Below are 16681 nucleotides of genomic sequence, written 5' to 3' on the forward strand. Positions count from 1 at the left end.
TTTATTTATTTGACAGAAAAAAATAGCGAGAGCATTAACACAAGCAGGGGGAGTGGGAGAGGGAGAAGCAGGCTTCCCACCGAGCAGGGAGCCTGATGTGGGGCTCGATCCCACGACCCTGGGATCATGACCTGAGCCGAAGGCAGATGCTTAACGACTGAGCCACCCAGGCACCCCTTCTTTAAGACTTTAAATGGCTGTAGCACCTACCTAGTTGGCCCAGTCAGATACCTGGGAGTCATCCTTGATCCTTCCCCATCTTGTGCCACATTCAATCAATCACTGACTTTTGGGCTGTCGTTTCTAAATTCTAAATCTCTCTCAACCCATCACATCAGCACTACTTTAATTCATTCCACCACCATCTTTGGCCTGGATTACAACTCCTTCCTCCTAACTAGTCTTCCTGACTCTAATCTTCCTCCCCTCAGATCTGCAGGGCACCAGTGATCTTTCTAAAATGCACAGGATAAACCACCCACATTGTTTAAAATCCTTTAAAGGCTTCCCATTGCCCTAAGTCCAAATTCTTTAGTGTGGCCTACCCATTGCCCTAGCTTCATCTCCTGCTCACTACCCTATAGCACAGCGAAGTTCCTGGTATTCCTCAAAAGAGCTCCAAAGCTCCAAACATTTCCCTCAACCTAAAGGCCTCCATTTATATTACTGTGTCCTGTGAGAAGCCCTCTCCTACCTTCCATCCTAGGCTAGGTCATACATTCCTGGTACTGCTCCCCACTGCATCCCAGAGTTTCCCAGTCATGGCACCTTACCTCACTTTATTTTCATTGGCCATTAAACTGTCTACACATCTTGCATAAAGGGTCTCTGTCTCTTGCTCACTGTGGTATCTCCAGGGCCTACCCCTGGCACATGGCAAATGCTCAATAACCAGATCAATGAATCAATCCAAAATCTAAACCTGAAAGTACACGTAGACCTGATGTTTAATTGAATATGAATGTAATTTAGCAAAAGTATATCCCAAGTGCACAACTATATTTTACAGCCCTTTGGGAGGATATCTGTTCCATAAACTTTACTTTTAAAAATTACAAGTTTTGGGGCACCTGGGTGGCTCAGTCGTTAAGCATCTGCCTTCAGCTCAGGTCATGACCCCAGGGCCCTGGGACCGAGCCCAGCATCGGGCTCCCTGCTCGGCGGGCCTGCTTCTCCCTCTCCCACTCCCCCTGCTTGTGTTCCCTCTCTTGCTGTCTCTCACTCTGTCAAGTAAATAAATAAAATCTTAAAAAAAAAATTACAAGTTTTTATCTGATTGGCACCTAATCATGTTTCACAAGCCAAGTTTCACCACAATTTATAGACTCTATACTCAGAGGGAGAATATATAGTAAATGACCAGGATGTTTCTCATCTTCAGTGTCAAAAGAATACAGCTGTCTGGTTTTCCAACCAGTCATTTCAAAAACTAATGCTTAAGGCAGACTTCAAGGAGAGGATTATGACAGACCTCAAACAGTGAGAACTGAATTATAATAAGCCTTGACTTCTACAATGTACCGTTTGTTTTCAAATACATGACCAGGCATTAAAAAGAATAAAGCAGGTCTCATACTGACCTAAAAGAATGACTAAGATATATTTTTTGCTCATCAAATATGTATTAAGTAGCTTCAATGTGCCAAGGACTATTCTAGGCCCTTGAGAAGCATCAGTGAGTAAAAAGAACGGGTCCCCATGTCTGTGGGATCATTGAGCACGTATGCTAGTGGGTCTGAATGAACAAGTTATAGGACTGTGCGTGCAGTATGATTCCTTTCTGAAAAAATGTTTATACATTTAGGTATTAAGACAAAAGGTGTGTATTCGTGTTTGTGCAAGAAAAAAGCTCCAGGTCATGGGACAGTGTTTGGTTTTCTTTCTTTCCATAAGCATCCCCTGCTTCTGCAATTTAAGAAAGATGCATTTAGAAATAAGTGACTCAGTTACAGTTCTGAAAGACTAAATCTGAATATTTGTTTTTAAGCAGATTTATATAAAGCTTTTAAAATAATGCTTTAATCCTTAAAAACATCTATAGTACTTATCAGATTTAGTTGAAGAAGAAAAATACTGGCTTTGCACAAACTGTAGAGAAGGCTGGGCAGTGGATGGGAACTAGACAAACTTTCTGGTCACTTGTGATCCTAAGAGTTGATGATTTTATAATTTTGAGTATAATCTTGAAAATAATACAGTGTACAAATTAATAAAGCTAGTCATGGAAAAATGCCCACCTTCACTGAAATCAAAGCCATCAAAAAATAAAACCATGAATCATCAATAATGATCACCATGGCATCATCTTAAATGTTTAAACAAACATCTTAAAGGACTGAACAAACAATATCTGTCATAGGGTACATGCAAGCAACCATTAAATATAATTTTGAAGAAGAATATTTAATGGCATAGGAAAATGTGTATGTTGTATTTGGTTCTTTCTTAAAGCACAAAGGTGTAGTCCTACTACATACATATCACTGACTGTAGGTGGTAGGACCAATGTTTCTGTGTGTTATTTTTTGTGCTTTTATAACGTTCTTGTTAATTTTCGACAATAAATTTTATATTAAATTTTATCTGGTTATAAAAGTATTTGAGTCGCACAAAGTTCTCAAGTACTATACTGCTTTTGAAATTATACATTTCCTTTCAGCATTTAGCATCTGCCATGCTACAACATACACTCAAAAAATTGATTAAAAGAGAATATATCACCCATAATAATGTAGAGAATAAGGTTATTAAAGCTCTTTAAATACTTTTAGAAAGAAAGAGTAATGAGAATAATTTACCCACAGCAACAAAATTTAAGGTACTAAGTAAGACATCACTATTCATCTCTACTTGCCTTTAAGTTTTCAACCTTTTCTTCAAATGATTTGAAAGTTGGGGAGTTTCTATGGAGAGAAAGAAAAAGAGTTATGTTACAAACACTTAACAAAAACTCACCAGTTTTGCAAACATCATTAGTTGACTGTATTCCTCTTCGCCATTATTCTCAATGAAGAGACAGATATATTTAACTGTACATATGTGTGCAGGCATACACACAAATCTGATTAGTAAGATGATCAATTTCTGGTCTAAGATTTCTACAACAATGCTTTCAGTTCCACAAACAGCCTGTCTCAGACATACAGGATAACAATGTCAAGTACATGTGTGAGGAGAGAGAACAAAGGCAGGTAAAATATCAGTTCTGTCACTTCAACCATCTAGTCATGCCACTTTAATTTTGGTGAAGGTACTATACTCTAAAAGTCAAGTTTAAATTCCCACGTTGCCTGGCAAGAGTCCTACACAAACCCATATCCCAAACAGGACAAGCAGACCACGTAAGGTTCCATAAACAGGGATCCTGGTTCCCACGGAGCAGCATTAGAGCTGAGGAAAGAGACACCAAAAGGAAGGGAGACACGAAGAAAGGTGGTTTTGTCTGCATCACAAAGCTGCCCCAGCCGACAGAGCACTCTGAGCCCAGGCGAAGCCTCTCCCACGCCTTCACATCCATCCATATTAATTAAGGAGGATCACAGCACCTTTGTTGTTCACATCTGGGTTTCCAAAACTTCTAGACTATTCACCTGACCTCAAATATCCTTCCTATTACCTAGATGAAAAAGGTGAAGAAGGGAACAAGGGGTTTCCTCCCTCCCACAGTGGTGATGGGCAGCCAGTCACAAGGGGTGGGGCCCCAGATGCATCAGTAGCTCCTGGGAAGCTGTTGGCAATGCAAGTTCTCAGGTCCCACCTCAGGCCTACAGAAATCAGAAACCAGAGGTGGGGCCCAGTGAGCAGGGAGTTTAACAAGCTCTCCAGGTAGTTCTGATGTATACTGAAGGTTAAGCCAAGCATATATTGTTAAAAATTCTCTGCCTCTCTAGAGAGGTTAAGTGCGGTAATAACATACACCACTTGCACGTGTTTCCTGATGAAAGTGGACTGTGGAATTAAATCACAGTTGGCTCCAAATGTCACAACGGGATGAGGGAAGTAGAAACGGAAGAAAAGTGGAGCAACTAAAGCTAATGCAGACAGGTGTGGTGGGACACCTTTTACACAACCTGGGGAAAAGCAGCTTTATTAGATGAGTCGTGTTCACTTTTTCAATGAAGCAGATTAAAGATATGAAACAATGTTATGGGTTTACAAAATGCAATAGAGATAATTCTTTTTTTTTAATCACAAATCTTTAATGGATCTCTTGCACCCATCTTAACATCATAGGAAGAGCGGCTGAATACTGACACAGTGTGGATGCGCAGCTTACTTAGAGCAGAACCCCAGGTCCCTACTTCAGAACAGTTCAAGTTAAACATCTAAATAAAGAATAAGAAAGCATAAGATCAACTACATTTTGTAAAAATATACTTTACCTCATAGCAGGCATGCTAATTGAATGTTGAATGGAGCGGATACTAAGAGGCAGCATTAAAAAGAGATAGACATGAAGTTAGTACAGTGATTAGATGTTACAAAACCTTGCTTTCTAGGAGCTTATTCTTTGGGTACCATGAAGACTTAGTCTACTTTTTGAGGTGGAGGGGATCAAAGTTATTCCAACATTATTTTTATTTTGAGCCAATTTTAAAATTTTTTTAATTTTTTTTTTAGTTTGTTTATTTATACAATCTCTACACCCAACATGGGCTTGAACTCGTGACCCCAAGATCAAGAGTCACATGCTCCACCAACTGAGCCAGCCAGGCACCCCCTTCATGAGCCAATTTAACCCACATAGTTAATAGAACTAATAATTCACCCTTGCATTTTATAGCACTTTGAAAACTCTACAGTACTTTCCCCTGTGTCTATAGGGCTTCTAGCACCAAGGCTCAGAAGTTAAACGATTAACCAAGGTCACAGCAGAATCCAGAATGGAACCTGGGTCTTCGGGACTCTTAATTCAATGTTCACCGCCTCCCCTCAAAAAACAAAGCACACACAGGCAAACACACGCACAAGTGAGGCCAGTGAAGGGTTCCAGCAGCTGCCTTTCTCCCACAGATTTGTGATCAGACCAAAATAAATCACCTATTTGACGACTTCAAGTGAGATTCTTAGATCACACCTTAGGAGTAGTATCAGTTTTCTAATAAGAGACACTTGTACTTCAACCCAATTAACTAAATGTTCTTAATGCTCATTCAAATAACATTTGGCCCTTTGTTTTACTGGGACCAACTTCTTTCTCTAGGGCAATGCAGTTCACCAACCATTCAGGTTCAAGGCTATCTACTCTCAGCCATCTCCCATAGAGACCGCCTCACAAGATGAAAGCACTTTAATTTGGGGGCTCACAAAGTCACTTCACTGTAAATTGATGATAATGGTTGCTGTCCTTGAAATATTCTGATGACTGACAGAGAGTTTTTGGTAGGAAATCTTTCCTTCGGTTAGGCTGGACAGTCCAAGGTATTCTCAATTATATTTGAGTATTGCGTGTGTGATTTAGTTTTCTCAAAAAAAAAATCAGTTGTTACAAATGACAATGTGTTTCAAGAGAAGCTCCCCCATCTAGTTTTGCACTAATATGTAATGACATGGGAGTATGATCTTGATATAAATCAAAATATGCTGGCAGTTCACATAGTCAAAATAACTGGTAAAATATTTGGATATCTTCATACTTAAAGTCGTGCATGACACATGCAAAGATCCATATTGCTCACCATTCTCTGTATACCATACGAGTGGTAGATACCTTGGGTATAAGACTATTCTAGGAGGAATTTGCTAATTCTTTTCCTGCTTGATCTACTGCAGTGGGCCAGGTCCATATTTGAAGGCTAGAGATAAATTAAAATCATCCTTCTTAGTTTACAATTCTAATTGTATTAATTACAGTAGTTTACAAGAGTTTAGACCCTTCCAAAGAGTCTGTCTGCATAATCACATTTCCACAGCCGCTTTCATCATCATCAGTGATAATAACTGGATCAGTAGAGCTCCAACCACCACAACTAACCTCCTGCTCATCTATAAATTGTTTGGACTGAATGAAAAGAAAAAGAAAAAAAAAAAGAGGACAATTAAGGTTCTTATCCTGGGATTTTGTAATTAGGACGCTAAGCCACTGGTCAGTTAGTGGCTAAGTACACGAGCTTAAAAAGTTATGTAGGCTTAAATGTTGAGGAAGACCTTTTTTGGGACCAGGAAGGGCAAAGTTGCAAGGAAGCAGAGGAAGCCAGTTCCCAAAGAAAGGACTAAATAGAAGCACAGAGAGAGGTAGAGGAAAGGAAGAAGAGATGACCACATGGGGAGTGGGGGGGGGGGGCAGGGTGGGAGAGGAACAGTGGTTTTCTTGGTTTCTGGAAGCAACCTTGATTTCTACCAGCTTTCCAATCAGCAGGGCGAGTCTGGGTGGATCCAGGGCTTGCTTCCTTCCCTTCCTTGGATTCCAAAAGAACTCTCTTTCTGTGCACCACATTCCCCTTCTTGGGTCAGCTAATTTACACAATATTTTGTTCCCCATAACCAAGACTCTTCTCTAGAACATTCATTTTGGCAGAAATTACCAAATTCTGGCAAAAGAAGAAGAGTTATGGCTGAATGTGTGATAAACTGCTTTTTCATGGGACTCACAGACTGAATTCAACAGTATCAATAAAATGAAGAAAAAGGTAGAGAAAGGGCAAATTTCAGAAATCCATGGTTAATTTTTAGCCACTGTCCCTAAGCTCCCATGTAAAAGCTCATTCCTTCCAATGGCCATTTGGGGAGCTCTGTGCCCCCTGAACCAGCATACAAGCTAGTTAAGAGGGAATGGGTCAAAGGCAAAGTGGAAGAAATAATCATAAAATGCATTCTCAATGCATCAGGTTGACCACAGGAAATTCAACATCCAGGGCACAAGTTACTTCAGGATTATCCTACAGAAGAAATCAGCCCTGGGGTCATAAAGGTTGAAAAATGGAATTGTAAACATCACCTGGAATTATCAGGGGATGGAGAATGGAAACAAGAAGGCAGTGGAGAGCTATGCATGAGTTTAATCAAGGGGTCTCCGCCGATTCGGTAAGAGATAGATGGTAGTGGAACATCAATGCAAGGAGACGTCAGGAAGAAAGGGGAAACCGACAAATAAGGCAAATAGGGGAAAACAGTAATACTGGAAATACAGATAATATTTTAGATGTTTGATTTTACAGAAAACCAAGTCAGAAGTTGATAATTTGGGGCACTTAAGTCATTAAGCACCTCACAGGCCCCAATGATTCCTGCAACGTGACTTAAAGAAGAATGTTAAAAATGATCACTCTGAGGGATGCCTGGGTGGCTCAGTCGGTTAAGTGGCTGCCTTCGGCTCAGGTCATGATCCCAGGGTCCTGGGAACGAGTCCCACATGGGGGGGAGGGGTCCTTGCTCAGCGGGGAGCCTGCTTCTCCCTCTGCCTGCCTCTCCCCCTGCTTGTGTTGTCTCTCTCTGACAAATTAAAAAAAAAAAAAATGATCACTCTGAGAAGTCTAAGAAACAATGTAGCATCTCTTGTAAAGGACTTTAGGGTCCTACTTGCTAGTGCTGAACTTCAATTAGCAGCAAAGACAAAGTGAAGAATACACACACTTAATGTTTACGTGGGAATACATAAGGAAAAGCAAGGAAGTGGTAACAATAAGCTGTTTATTTTGGGATAAACACTGAGTTGAATTTGGTTGTGAGCACTTTTCTATGTGTTTTATACTTCAGAGTAAGATTCAAAATACACTCACTGAACAGAGAACGAAATCAAATTAATACAGATGCATACAAAGTGCAGGTCTCCCTGCATTTGAGGTAGCCATTTTAGTAGGGAGAACAAGGGGTTCCTAGCAATTTCAAGTCCATTCAGTTATTTGTGAACTTTTCTATAATCCATATGTAGATGAAAGTCCATTTTTTGGTGACTAGTTTGTAATTCAACTATAGGGCGGCTGTTCTTGCACTTCTAGCTTCCCTATGGAAAGTTACACAAAGCTTCAACTTGCCTCAACTTACCTAACTTCTCCAATTTCACCAAAGTTTAAATATAATACAGAAAACTTCAGAAGCAAAAAGCCATGTTGCTGTTGGACCAGAACCATCTCTAAGAGATATATTGTGAGGATTAGTTAAAACCATACAGCAAATTTTGTTAGAATTTTTCCAGCTTGGTTGGTAACCCTTAAATAGAGTATCAAAAGTAGGAATGTAGGGCGCCTGGGTGGCTCAGTTGGTTAAGCGACTGCCTTCGGCTCAGGTCATGATCCTGGAGTCCCGGGATCGAGTCCCGCATCGGGCTCCCTGCTCAGCAGGGAGTCTGCTTCTCCCTCTGACCCTCTTCCTTCTCGTGCTTTCTATCTCTCATTCTCTCTCTCAAATAAATAAATAAAATCTTTAAAAAAAAAAAATTTAAAAAAAAAAGTAGGAATGTAAATCTGCATTCCTCAAAACACTGACCAAAAAAGAAACCACTCACTAAATGCTTCTCTACTTTATACTTCCTCTTACTTTAGAAAAGTTACTCTTTTTAAACGCTGAATGGATTTTTTTACATTTTCCTTGTTTCTTACACAGTTACTTGATCTCGTCACCCCTAATCGCTATAAAGGAGGCATAAAAGGAGGGAGGAGGAGGGAAGGAGCAGGTGGGACACACAGAAAGAAGGGGAAGGGTGAACGGTAACATGCTTACTGTGTACCAGGCGCTCTATCTGTGTATTATTATTCCGTTTTGCCCTCACAATAATTTCTTGACTGAAAGTGATAAACCAAAGTAACCGCCGGGCAGTGCCTAGAGAGGCATATTCTTCAACTGTCGTTGCTTTGGGGAGGCAAAACAACGCAGAGAAGAAGAATGCAGGCTCCAGAACTAGGGTGTTGCCTGGGTTCAAATCTCAGCCTTCAGCCACTTAGCTGTGTGACCTCGGGGACGTCACTTAATCTCTCTGTGGCTCGGTTTCTTCATCTGGGACAATCAAAAAAACTAACAGCACCTACTTCAGAGGGACTATACAGAGCCTTGCCTGGAACATAATTTTTCACCATTATTACTACTACTACAGATGACTTTAATGGAAACACACATTAACATTTATTTCACATTAGATTATATTCTTTAAAACTTTCACATCGCACATTTCACATTGTTGTTATTTCAGTGGCAACTCGAACCACACAGCCCAGACCAGAGGCTGGCACGTGGTTAGCGTTCAAACAAATATTTCTGAATGAAAGAATGAATAAATGAACAACTGTGGTAACTAAAATTAGGAAATATGGGCATGAGAGGTAGAAAAGTTCAATAAAGCTTCCCAAATTCTAATCAAGAAGTACTCTCTGAAAGAGAAGACGTCATTTCTTTTCCCATTAAGTGGTGGAAATTTTCAGCAAAACAGAATTGTCTGGAGTAACTTTAATGAGCCCAAAACAAACAAAAAATATGTAGAGGTTTATATAAAGAAATAAACACATAAAGAGGAGAAACTTCCTTTGGAAATAAAGGCAAAGTTAATAAGCACTTCCTCCTAAATAAATCAAAGGTACTCGACTAACGAGGCTGCTGAATTATAACACTAAAACTGAGGTTTAACACTGGCACCAAGGAAAATGAGGAGGCTCTTCAAAGTTTCTCTCGCAAAATTAAAGGCATGAGTCAATGCTCAGCATGTATGTGTAGAAAATAAGCAAACAGGAGAGGGGTGGATATGAACAGACTACCTGGTGGGGCTGGGGGGGGGGGGGGGAAGCGGGCTGTCCCCAAAGGGCCTCCCAGGATATTCTCATTACGCTGACCCATGTCTGGCCCCCAGACACCTAACTCTCAGGGCATTCAAAACAGATCTCTCCGTCTCTCTTGTTTTCTCTGCTTCCTCCTCCTCACACACCCACTTGAGGTGTAAGACAAATATCTAAATCCCAAGTGCCAATTTATTAATTGACAAGGTGGCATAAAAACTGTTGCCGAGTCTAGTAATTCACGTCAGCAAATCATCCACAATCCTGTCAGAGAGTGAAATCATTGCCTCAAGCTTGCTGGGTAAGCATGGACTCAAAACAAAGGATATTTGACAGGATTAACCAACTATTTCAAGCACTTGGCAAAAGAAGCCTCTCGCATCCATCTCCATGGGAGCAAAGGCCTTGCTGGGACTGAAACCCTCAAAATCTACTGCCCAAGCTCCCTCTCCTTGGACTGTTTCTGGGGCCAGTATTTGCTCCCTTGACTCAATGATCTAAAAGATGTGGTCTTTCTTTATATAGGTTTTCTATTATGTATGTTTTTATGTATTTCTATTATCTATGTTTTCACATATTTGTATGATACATGAATACATTAAATCAAATTACGATCAGGGCTTCTTGACCTAGAAATGATTTAAGTGTCTTTAGCCAACTTTTAATCTGTGAGAATTATAAAATTTAGCTTTCAGAAGATAATCTCATGTCTCTGAATTTCCAGGTTTTAATCAAAAGCCTTACTTTAACCTCCATGTATCAATACATAATATATTATTAATGGAGGATAGCCAGAAGAAAGGCAGGCAGGGGCAAGGGGCCCCGTCCTAAGAGGATTATTCTACACAACCCTGCAAGGAACCCTACACCCTTTCCCATGTGAACAACTCCCTGGTAGGTAGATGAGCACATGGACAAAAACCTGATTGGGTGACAGGTGCAGGGAGGGTTGATCAGATTAAAACAGCCCGCCAACAATCTCATAAAAACCCCTAGATTTAGAAACGCCAACAGCAACCCTCTCAGGTCCCCTCCCTATTCTTCGGGATCTTTGTACTATCCCTCAGTAAACTTAACTATCACTCAATAAACTTTGCTTTGGTGCCCACCACTCTTCATCTGGTCTACCTCTTCATTCTTCAAAGCGGCGTGACCAAGAACCATGGGCACTGAAGGAAAAGAAATCCTGAAACATTATTAGAACAGGACTACAGGGACACCTGGGTGGCTCAGTCAATTAAGGACCTGCCTTCGGCTCAGGTCATGATCCCAGGGTCTTGGGAGCAAGGAGCCTGCCACTCCCCCTGCTTATGCTCTTTCTCTCTCTCTCTGTCAAATAAATAAATAAAATCTTTAAAAATCTTTTAAAAAAATAAGAGAGAAAGAAACAGGACTAAAAATGGTAGAGTATAATCTCAGTTATACATATCTGTATATATATATATATATACATATATATTTTTTTAAAGATTTATTTCTTTATTTTGAGGGGGGAGGGCAGAGAGAATCCTCTAGCAGACTCCCCACTGAGCATGGAGCCAACTTTGGGCTCAATCCCAGGATCCATGACCTGAGCCAAAATCAAGAGTCTGACGCTTAACCAACTGACCCGCCCAGGTGCCCCTCAATTTTATTTTTTAAATGAAGTGAAAAAGTGATGGCCTAAGGAGCTAGAAAAGATCGGCAATACTCAACCTGTTCCGGTCAATTAATAAGACAGCACATATTGAGCCATCTTATGTACCTTTGCTTAATCTTCTTAAAGATACACAGCAAGAACAGGGACACGTACTGATGAATCATTCCTCAACAGCACTTACATAAATATTCTTCTATTTTTGTTTCTATCACATGTAACATTGTTTTACATAATCCAGTGTTAACAGGGCTCTTCCAACTTCACCCACTCCAGGTCCCCACTTTCTTTCCCCACTGCATCCACTCAAAGATTTTAAGGTCTTTCTGTACAAGAACCATACCTGATTTATGGTTATGTTCTTTGCACCTGTCCACAAAATGCAGTCTAACGTGAGCAGGATGGACTACGTGACGGAATACCTATTCACTCAATTCAAACAACCTTAGATAACATGGTCTTAACAGCTGCCTAGAGCACATGGGACATTTTTAATTGACTACCAAAGATACAGAATCCCCTCCTGTTGCTGATTTTGTTTTATTTTTTTAAAGCACAGTTTTAACTTTAAATAATTCAGCATTTAGAGTTGATTTCCTCTGACTTCCAGGGCCAAGTGTCACTAGGATAGAAAAAACCTCAGTTCTAAGTACACGTTTCCTGAAGAGGACAGACTATAGCGAGTGACTGCTTGAGAAGACAGCTCGCATTTGCGGGGACAGAGCCGGAGACTACTGTGTTGCCTTTCCTGCTTACACCCTGAAGCCCTTCCTCCAACTTCGTTTTCTCTATTAATTGGATAAAACAGTCTGTATGGGAGACAGAGAAGAGCTTTGTTTAACATCCCTAAGATTCCTTCTATAAAGCATGGTTTGGGCTGACATCTTTTTAATGGGCTTTTTTTTAGCCTAGATTATTTTTCCTTTTGCAGCCATGAAATTTCCTTACACGTATATAGAACTAGTGTAAAGAAATTAAAAAATGGTAAAAACTGTAAGCTAGTAAAACAAGCATTGAAAAGTTGTGTATTTTATCTTATGTATACTTTACCACAATAAAAATAATATTCAGAGTAACCTGTGTAAGTCGGGAGACTAACATCACGAGGCAGTACATACGCAGTCTATTACAGATACATAACGGGACCCACGTGAAGGAGAATTCCAACATCCTTACAAAAGCACCAAAGAAATTAAAGCATCAAAAACAAACAAAGTCAGACATTAAAAGGGAGGAATTCTGTATGCCATGGTTAAGCTGCTTCTTTTTACCAAAAAAAAAAAAAAAGTAAGAAATGTCAAAATCATTTCCATATCCCTGAACCACAGTGTCAAATTATTCTTTTAATTTATCCGTTACCCATGGGATACAAGAAACCCTCCCTTAAAAACAGGTATGCACTAGAGAAAAAGATATTCCAAATGCAAGAAAATGTAGTAGACAAACACAACCATCGAACGTGGCATAATAATCTAATTAAGCACACTTGTTGTCTTAGACACCGGCTAAGCTGCAGGAATGGTTCAAGCTCTCCTTACCTAAAGGAATGTGAAAAGGCTTGCAATCTGCAAGAAGCCGCAGTAAGCATTAAAAAAGAAAGGAAGTTCTGGTAAATCTAAAACAATGAAATAACCTACTTTTTTAAAAGTCGTGTAAGGTTTTAACTTGGACTCTAAAGTGCTATACAATCAAGCTGGCATAAAAAGAAATGGGAGCACCAACGAGAGGTATATAAATTGTCAAAAAAATCCCCGTGAGCTATGTTTATTACACAATGCTTAAAATGATGACAGTCCAGATATAATAAGCAAGTCATTTGGTTTTTTGGTACAGAGTAAATAATACATTGATTGTCAAACTTATTCAACCAATCATTCCCCACAAACGAAAACACAAAGTCATGCAATCTGAGGGTTTTGTTGGTAAAACAAAAAAACTTTCATGCCAACAGAAGCACAGCAAATTTAAACCATGTTTGTCACTTTCAGAGCTATTCTAATCAACATGGGGGGGGGGGCTGCGGGGGGGGGACACACAAAAACACTGTGAAGTGGTTTTATCGAAATTGCCACAAAAATTCTGCAGACTAATCTACAATATAAATGCAAAATGAAAGGCAAAGCTCAATAACAAGATCTGGGCCTAAGCGTGGATGTAGAGAGCTTACAAATTAGTACACATCAGTACACAGATAAGCATGTCATAATCACACCACGGTATAACAATGTCCCACAGAACTGAAGGCAGGTCTCAGTCCAAGCGTGCAGTCAGTGCTCCTGGACGCGTCCCCAGCAGGACAACAGGCTCGGCCCACAACCACAAACTTGCAACTACGAGAGACATACTTACCCTGCATGATCAGGAAGGACCAAAAGGGCAAAAGTACACAACCAGAATTTTCCAACAACCTTAAATGTATTCGTAAGGTGATTATTTTGAATGCTATGCCTAAAAGTTGGAAGGCTACACCTAAAATAATTTAGGCAATATTTCAGGTCTGGTTTGAAGGAGCGGGCTCCCTCACTAGAAAAGAGGAGAATCCAGCATTATCCACAGCCCAAGTCGGGAAATAAATGCAACCACAACATACTTTAATTTGCCTCAGCTACTTAATGAGCAAGGAGAAATGAGGACATACTTTACATCTTCCAGCTTTTTGGTGATGACTGATCCAACAGATGAGAAAGCAGCTGACGCCTTCTGTCCAGCCTGAGATAAGGTTTCAGATGTCTTTTTGTATCTACATTGAATTATAAAAGAACAAAGAAAAGTTAAGCTAACCTTTTCTAATAGCAGTTATTTAAAGCACAATCACCAGCTCTTGGAAAGCTCTCAAAAATTAAACAAATTTTTTTTTTGAACATCCAAACTCCTTCACAATCACCAGGTGGGCATCATCAACTCGCATGCTCCTCACCCCTCATTCGGGTGCTGTCTTCAGCAGTGCCCTATGATGGCCACATAGATGCCTATAAAGGCAGGGCCAAGGAAATCAGGGTACAGGGCAAAAACAGTCACGGAGAAAAGATGAAAATGAGCCAGAGGCTGAAAGAAATTATACCTCTTATTCTTTTCCACTGAAGCCAAACAAAACAAAAATGAAACCAAATTCCTCACATGCCTTTTATAACTTTATCTCCTAAAAAGGGACCAGAAGCAAGGTAAGGCTCATGTGTACTTTATTATTCAAATAAATTGTATGGGCTATAAAGAATTTTTTTTTTTTGGCATGTCTGCAGAGCTACCAAATAAGGACTTGTAGACTCTTGGCAGAGTACGTATAAGGTGCGACACTCAAAATGACTTGAGTGTACATCTGCTAGGACATAAAGCTAGCATTTACCACCTCCCTCTCCCCATCTACCCAGGGATTAGTGAAGGGAAAATAAAAACAAATGAATATGGTAGCCACGAAGAGGTTAAGATCCTCACGTTATACAAAGGAATGCTCAGGCATTTTTACTTATCCCATCAAGATGAAACACTAAAAACAAAAAGTTTATGGTGATACACAGTCAAAGAATCGTTTCCTGGACTTCTGTGGGTAGAAAGTGGCTCAAAGGGGATGGACACCCTAGTGCTGTCCTGTCAGGATGCCGTCAGCCTCACTGCTGCTGGTCACCAGTCAGCACCGGGGACTAAAGACACAGATGATAAAGAATACACATCAGAATCTGTTCCTAGAAGCTTGCTCCTCCTGGTGCTGGGAAACACAGCTGCATCGTGATAATGCCATATCAAAATCTGTGTAATCAAAAAGACAAGAAGATTAAGGGGCTTCTGCCACCAGCACCTAGGAGAGGCGATGAGCCAAGAGTCTTATGCTATGTATAGAGCAGATGAAGAAAGACCTGGCTCTGTACTTGGTCAACCCTGAGTTCAAATCCTGCCCCCCACATTTTTGAGTTTTGTGACCTCAAACCTTACCTGATCCTGCTTCCTTATCTCAGGCTACCTCACCTCCCACCCTATTCGGTCATTTTGAGGACTACGTGACACATTTTTGGCAAGTCAATATACAACACTGTTGGCACTTAAATGTTATTACTTCAACTCACAGACGAGGCTGGGTTTTCTTTCTATCCCCTAGAACAGTGTGGAAGACCAGAGTTAGAGAAGAGTCAGGTACACTTGAGGACTGGGCGGGGAGAGCCCTGTGTCGTACAAAGAAAAGTTGCAGAAGCACCCTCATCCCCTTTCAATTCTCCTGCCCAGACAAAAGGAGCAGAAGTGTCCTTTACATTCTCTAGAAAAAGGTAACGATCAAGGGAACGTACGCAGATGTTGCTGTCACATCCTGCCAGCCTTTAGCAATGTTCTGTTTTAGTTCCTGTAGTGAATTGATCCCAAGTTTCCGTTTGATCTCTGCTAGATGCTTCTCTTTTGCTGCTAACACTTGAGACAGAGTCTGGATTTCTTCTTCTACCTATGAGGAAGGGGGGTGGGGTAAAAATACAGCAAGAGTCATTCAATAAGTGAAGATTATTAATGCCAAACTGTGCTCAAACTTCTAGAGTCATTTAAAACCATTTTTTGATTCATTTATCTGTCTCTTTAAAAACAACATAGAGCGGGGGCTCCTGGGTGGCTCAGATGGCTAAGCGTCTGCTTTAGGCTCAGGTCATGATCTCCAGGTCCTGGGATCGAGCCCCATGTCAGGCTACCAGCTCAGCAGAGGGTCTGCTTCTCCCTCTCCCTCTCCCCCTACTTGTGCTTTCTGTCTCTCAAATGAATAAATAAAATCTTAAAAAAAAAAAACCCAACATATAGCATGTTGTTAAGTAAACTGGTTACATGCCCATCTCTCCTATAGAGCTTCTCTTTTCTTCTGTCTTTTTTATTTATTTATTTTATTTTTTTGGAGAGAGAGCATGCAAGTGGGGGGAGAGGGGCAGAGGGAGAGAGAGAATCTCAAGCAGGCTCCATACCCAGTGCAGAGCCTGACATGGGGCTCCATCTCACGACCCTGAGATCATTACCTGAGCTGAAATCAAGAGTCTTTTCTCTTCTTTATATTTCTATCTTGAGTTGTCCTCAGGCTTCTCCCTCTCTCTCTATACTTCCTTACTCTGCTATCTCATGGAAGCTTAGGGCTCAAACCTCCACACAGATAATATTCAAATTATTCTAACGTCCACTCTTCTGACCCCTGGTCTGCATTTCCAGATGGACACTTCCACTTGAATGCCCACAGAACTCCTATTTGTGTACCAAATCAAACCACTCTCCACTCTCCACTAAAACATGCACAGCCAAGCCAAATCGAAATCCAACCTTCCTGTACATTTCATATGAGTTTATACTGGAAATGTCTGTCCCAGGGCCTGCCAAAGCCACAGCCATA

General features: G+C 40.6%; 1 protein-coding gene across 5 annotated transcripts in view; it reads right to left on the reverse strand.

The window, feature by feature from the left end:
- Positions 1–16681, reverse strand: part of TPD52 (tumor protein D52) — a 102060-nt gene that overhangs the window by 3863 nt on the left and 81516 nt on the right. For 3 of the 5 annotated variants that reach the window (XM_027619559.2, XM_027619552.2, XM_027619525.2), the window contains exons 3-7: positions 15615–15763; positions 13976–14077; positions 12876–12902; positions 4383–4424; positions 2855–2903 (exon numbers count right to left, since the gene is read on the reverse strand). In XM_027619559.2, coding sequence (XP_027475360.1) covers positions 2855–2903; positions 4383–4424; positions 12876–12902; positions 13976–14077; positions 15615–15763 — 369 coding nt within the window. The remainder of the gene's footprint in view (positions 1–2854; positions 2904–4382; positions 4425–12875; positions 12903–13975; positions 14078–15614; positions 15764–16681) is intronic. The other 2 variants (XM_027619536.2, XM_027619543.2) reach the window with 2 other exon arrangements.

The sequence above is a fragment of the Zalophus californianus genome, chromosome 4 (assembly GCF_009762305.2).
Source record: "Zalophus californianus isolate mZalCal1 chromosome 4, mZalCal1.pri.v2, whole genome shotgun sequence".
Taxonomy (NCBI): domain Eukaryota; kingdom Metazoa; phylum Chordata; class Mammalia; order Carnivora; family Otariidae; genus Zalophus; species Zalophus californianus.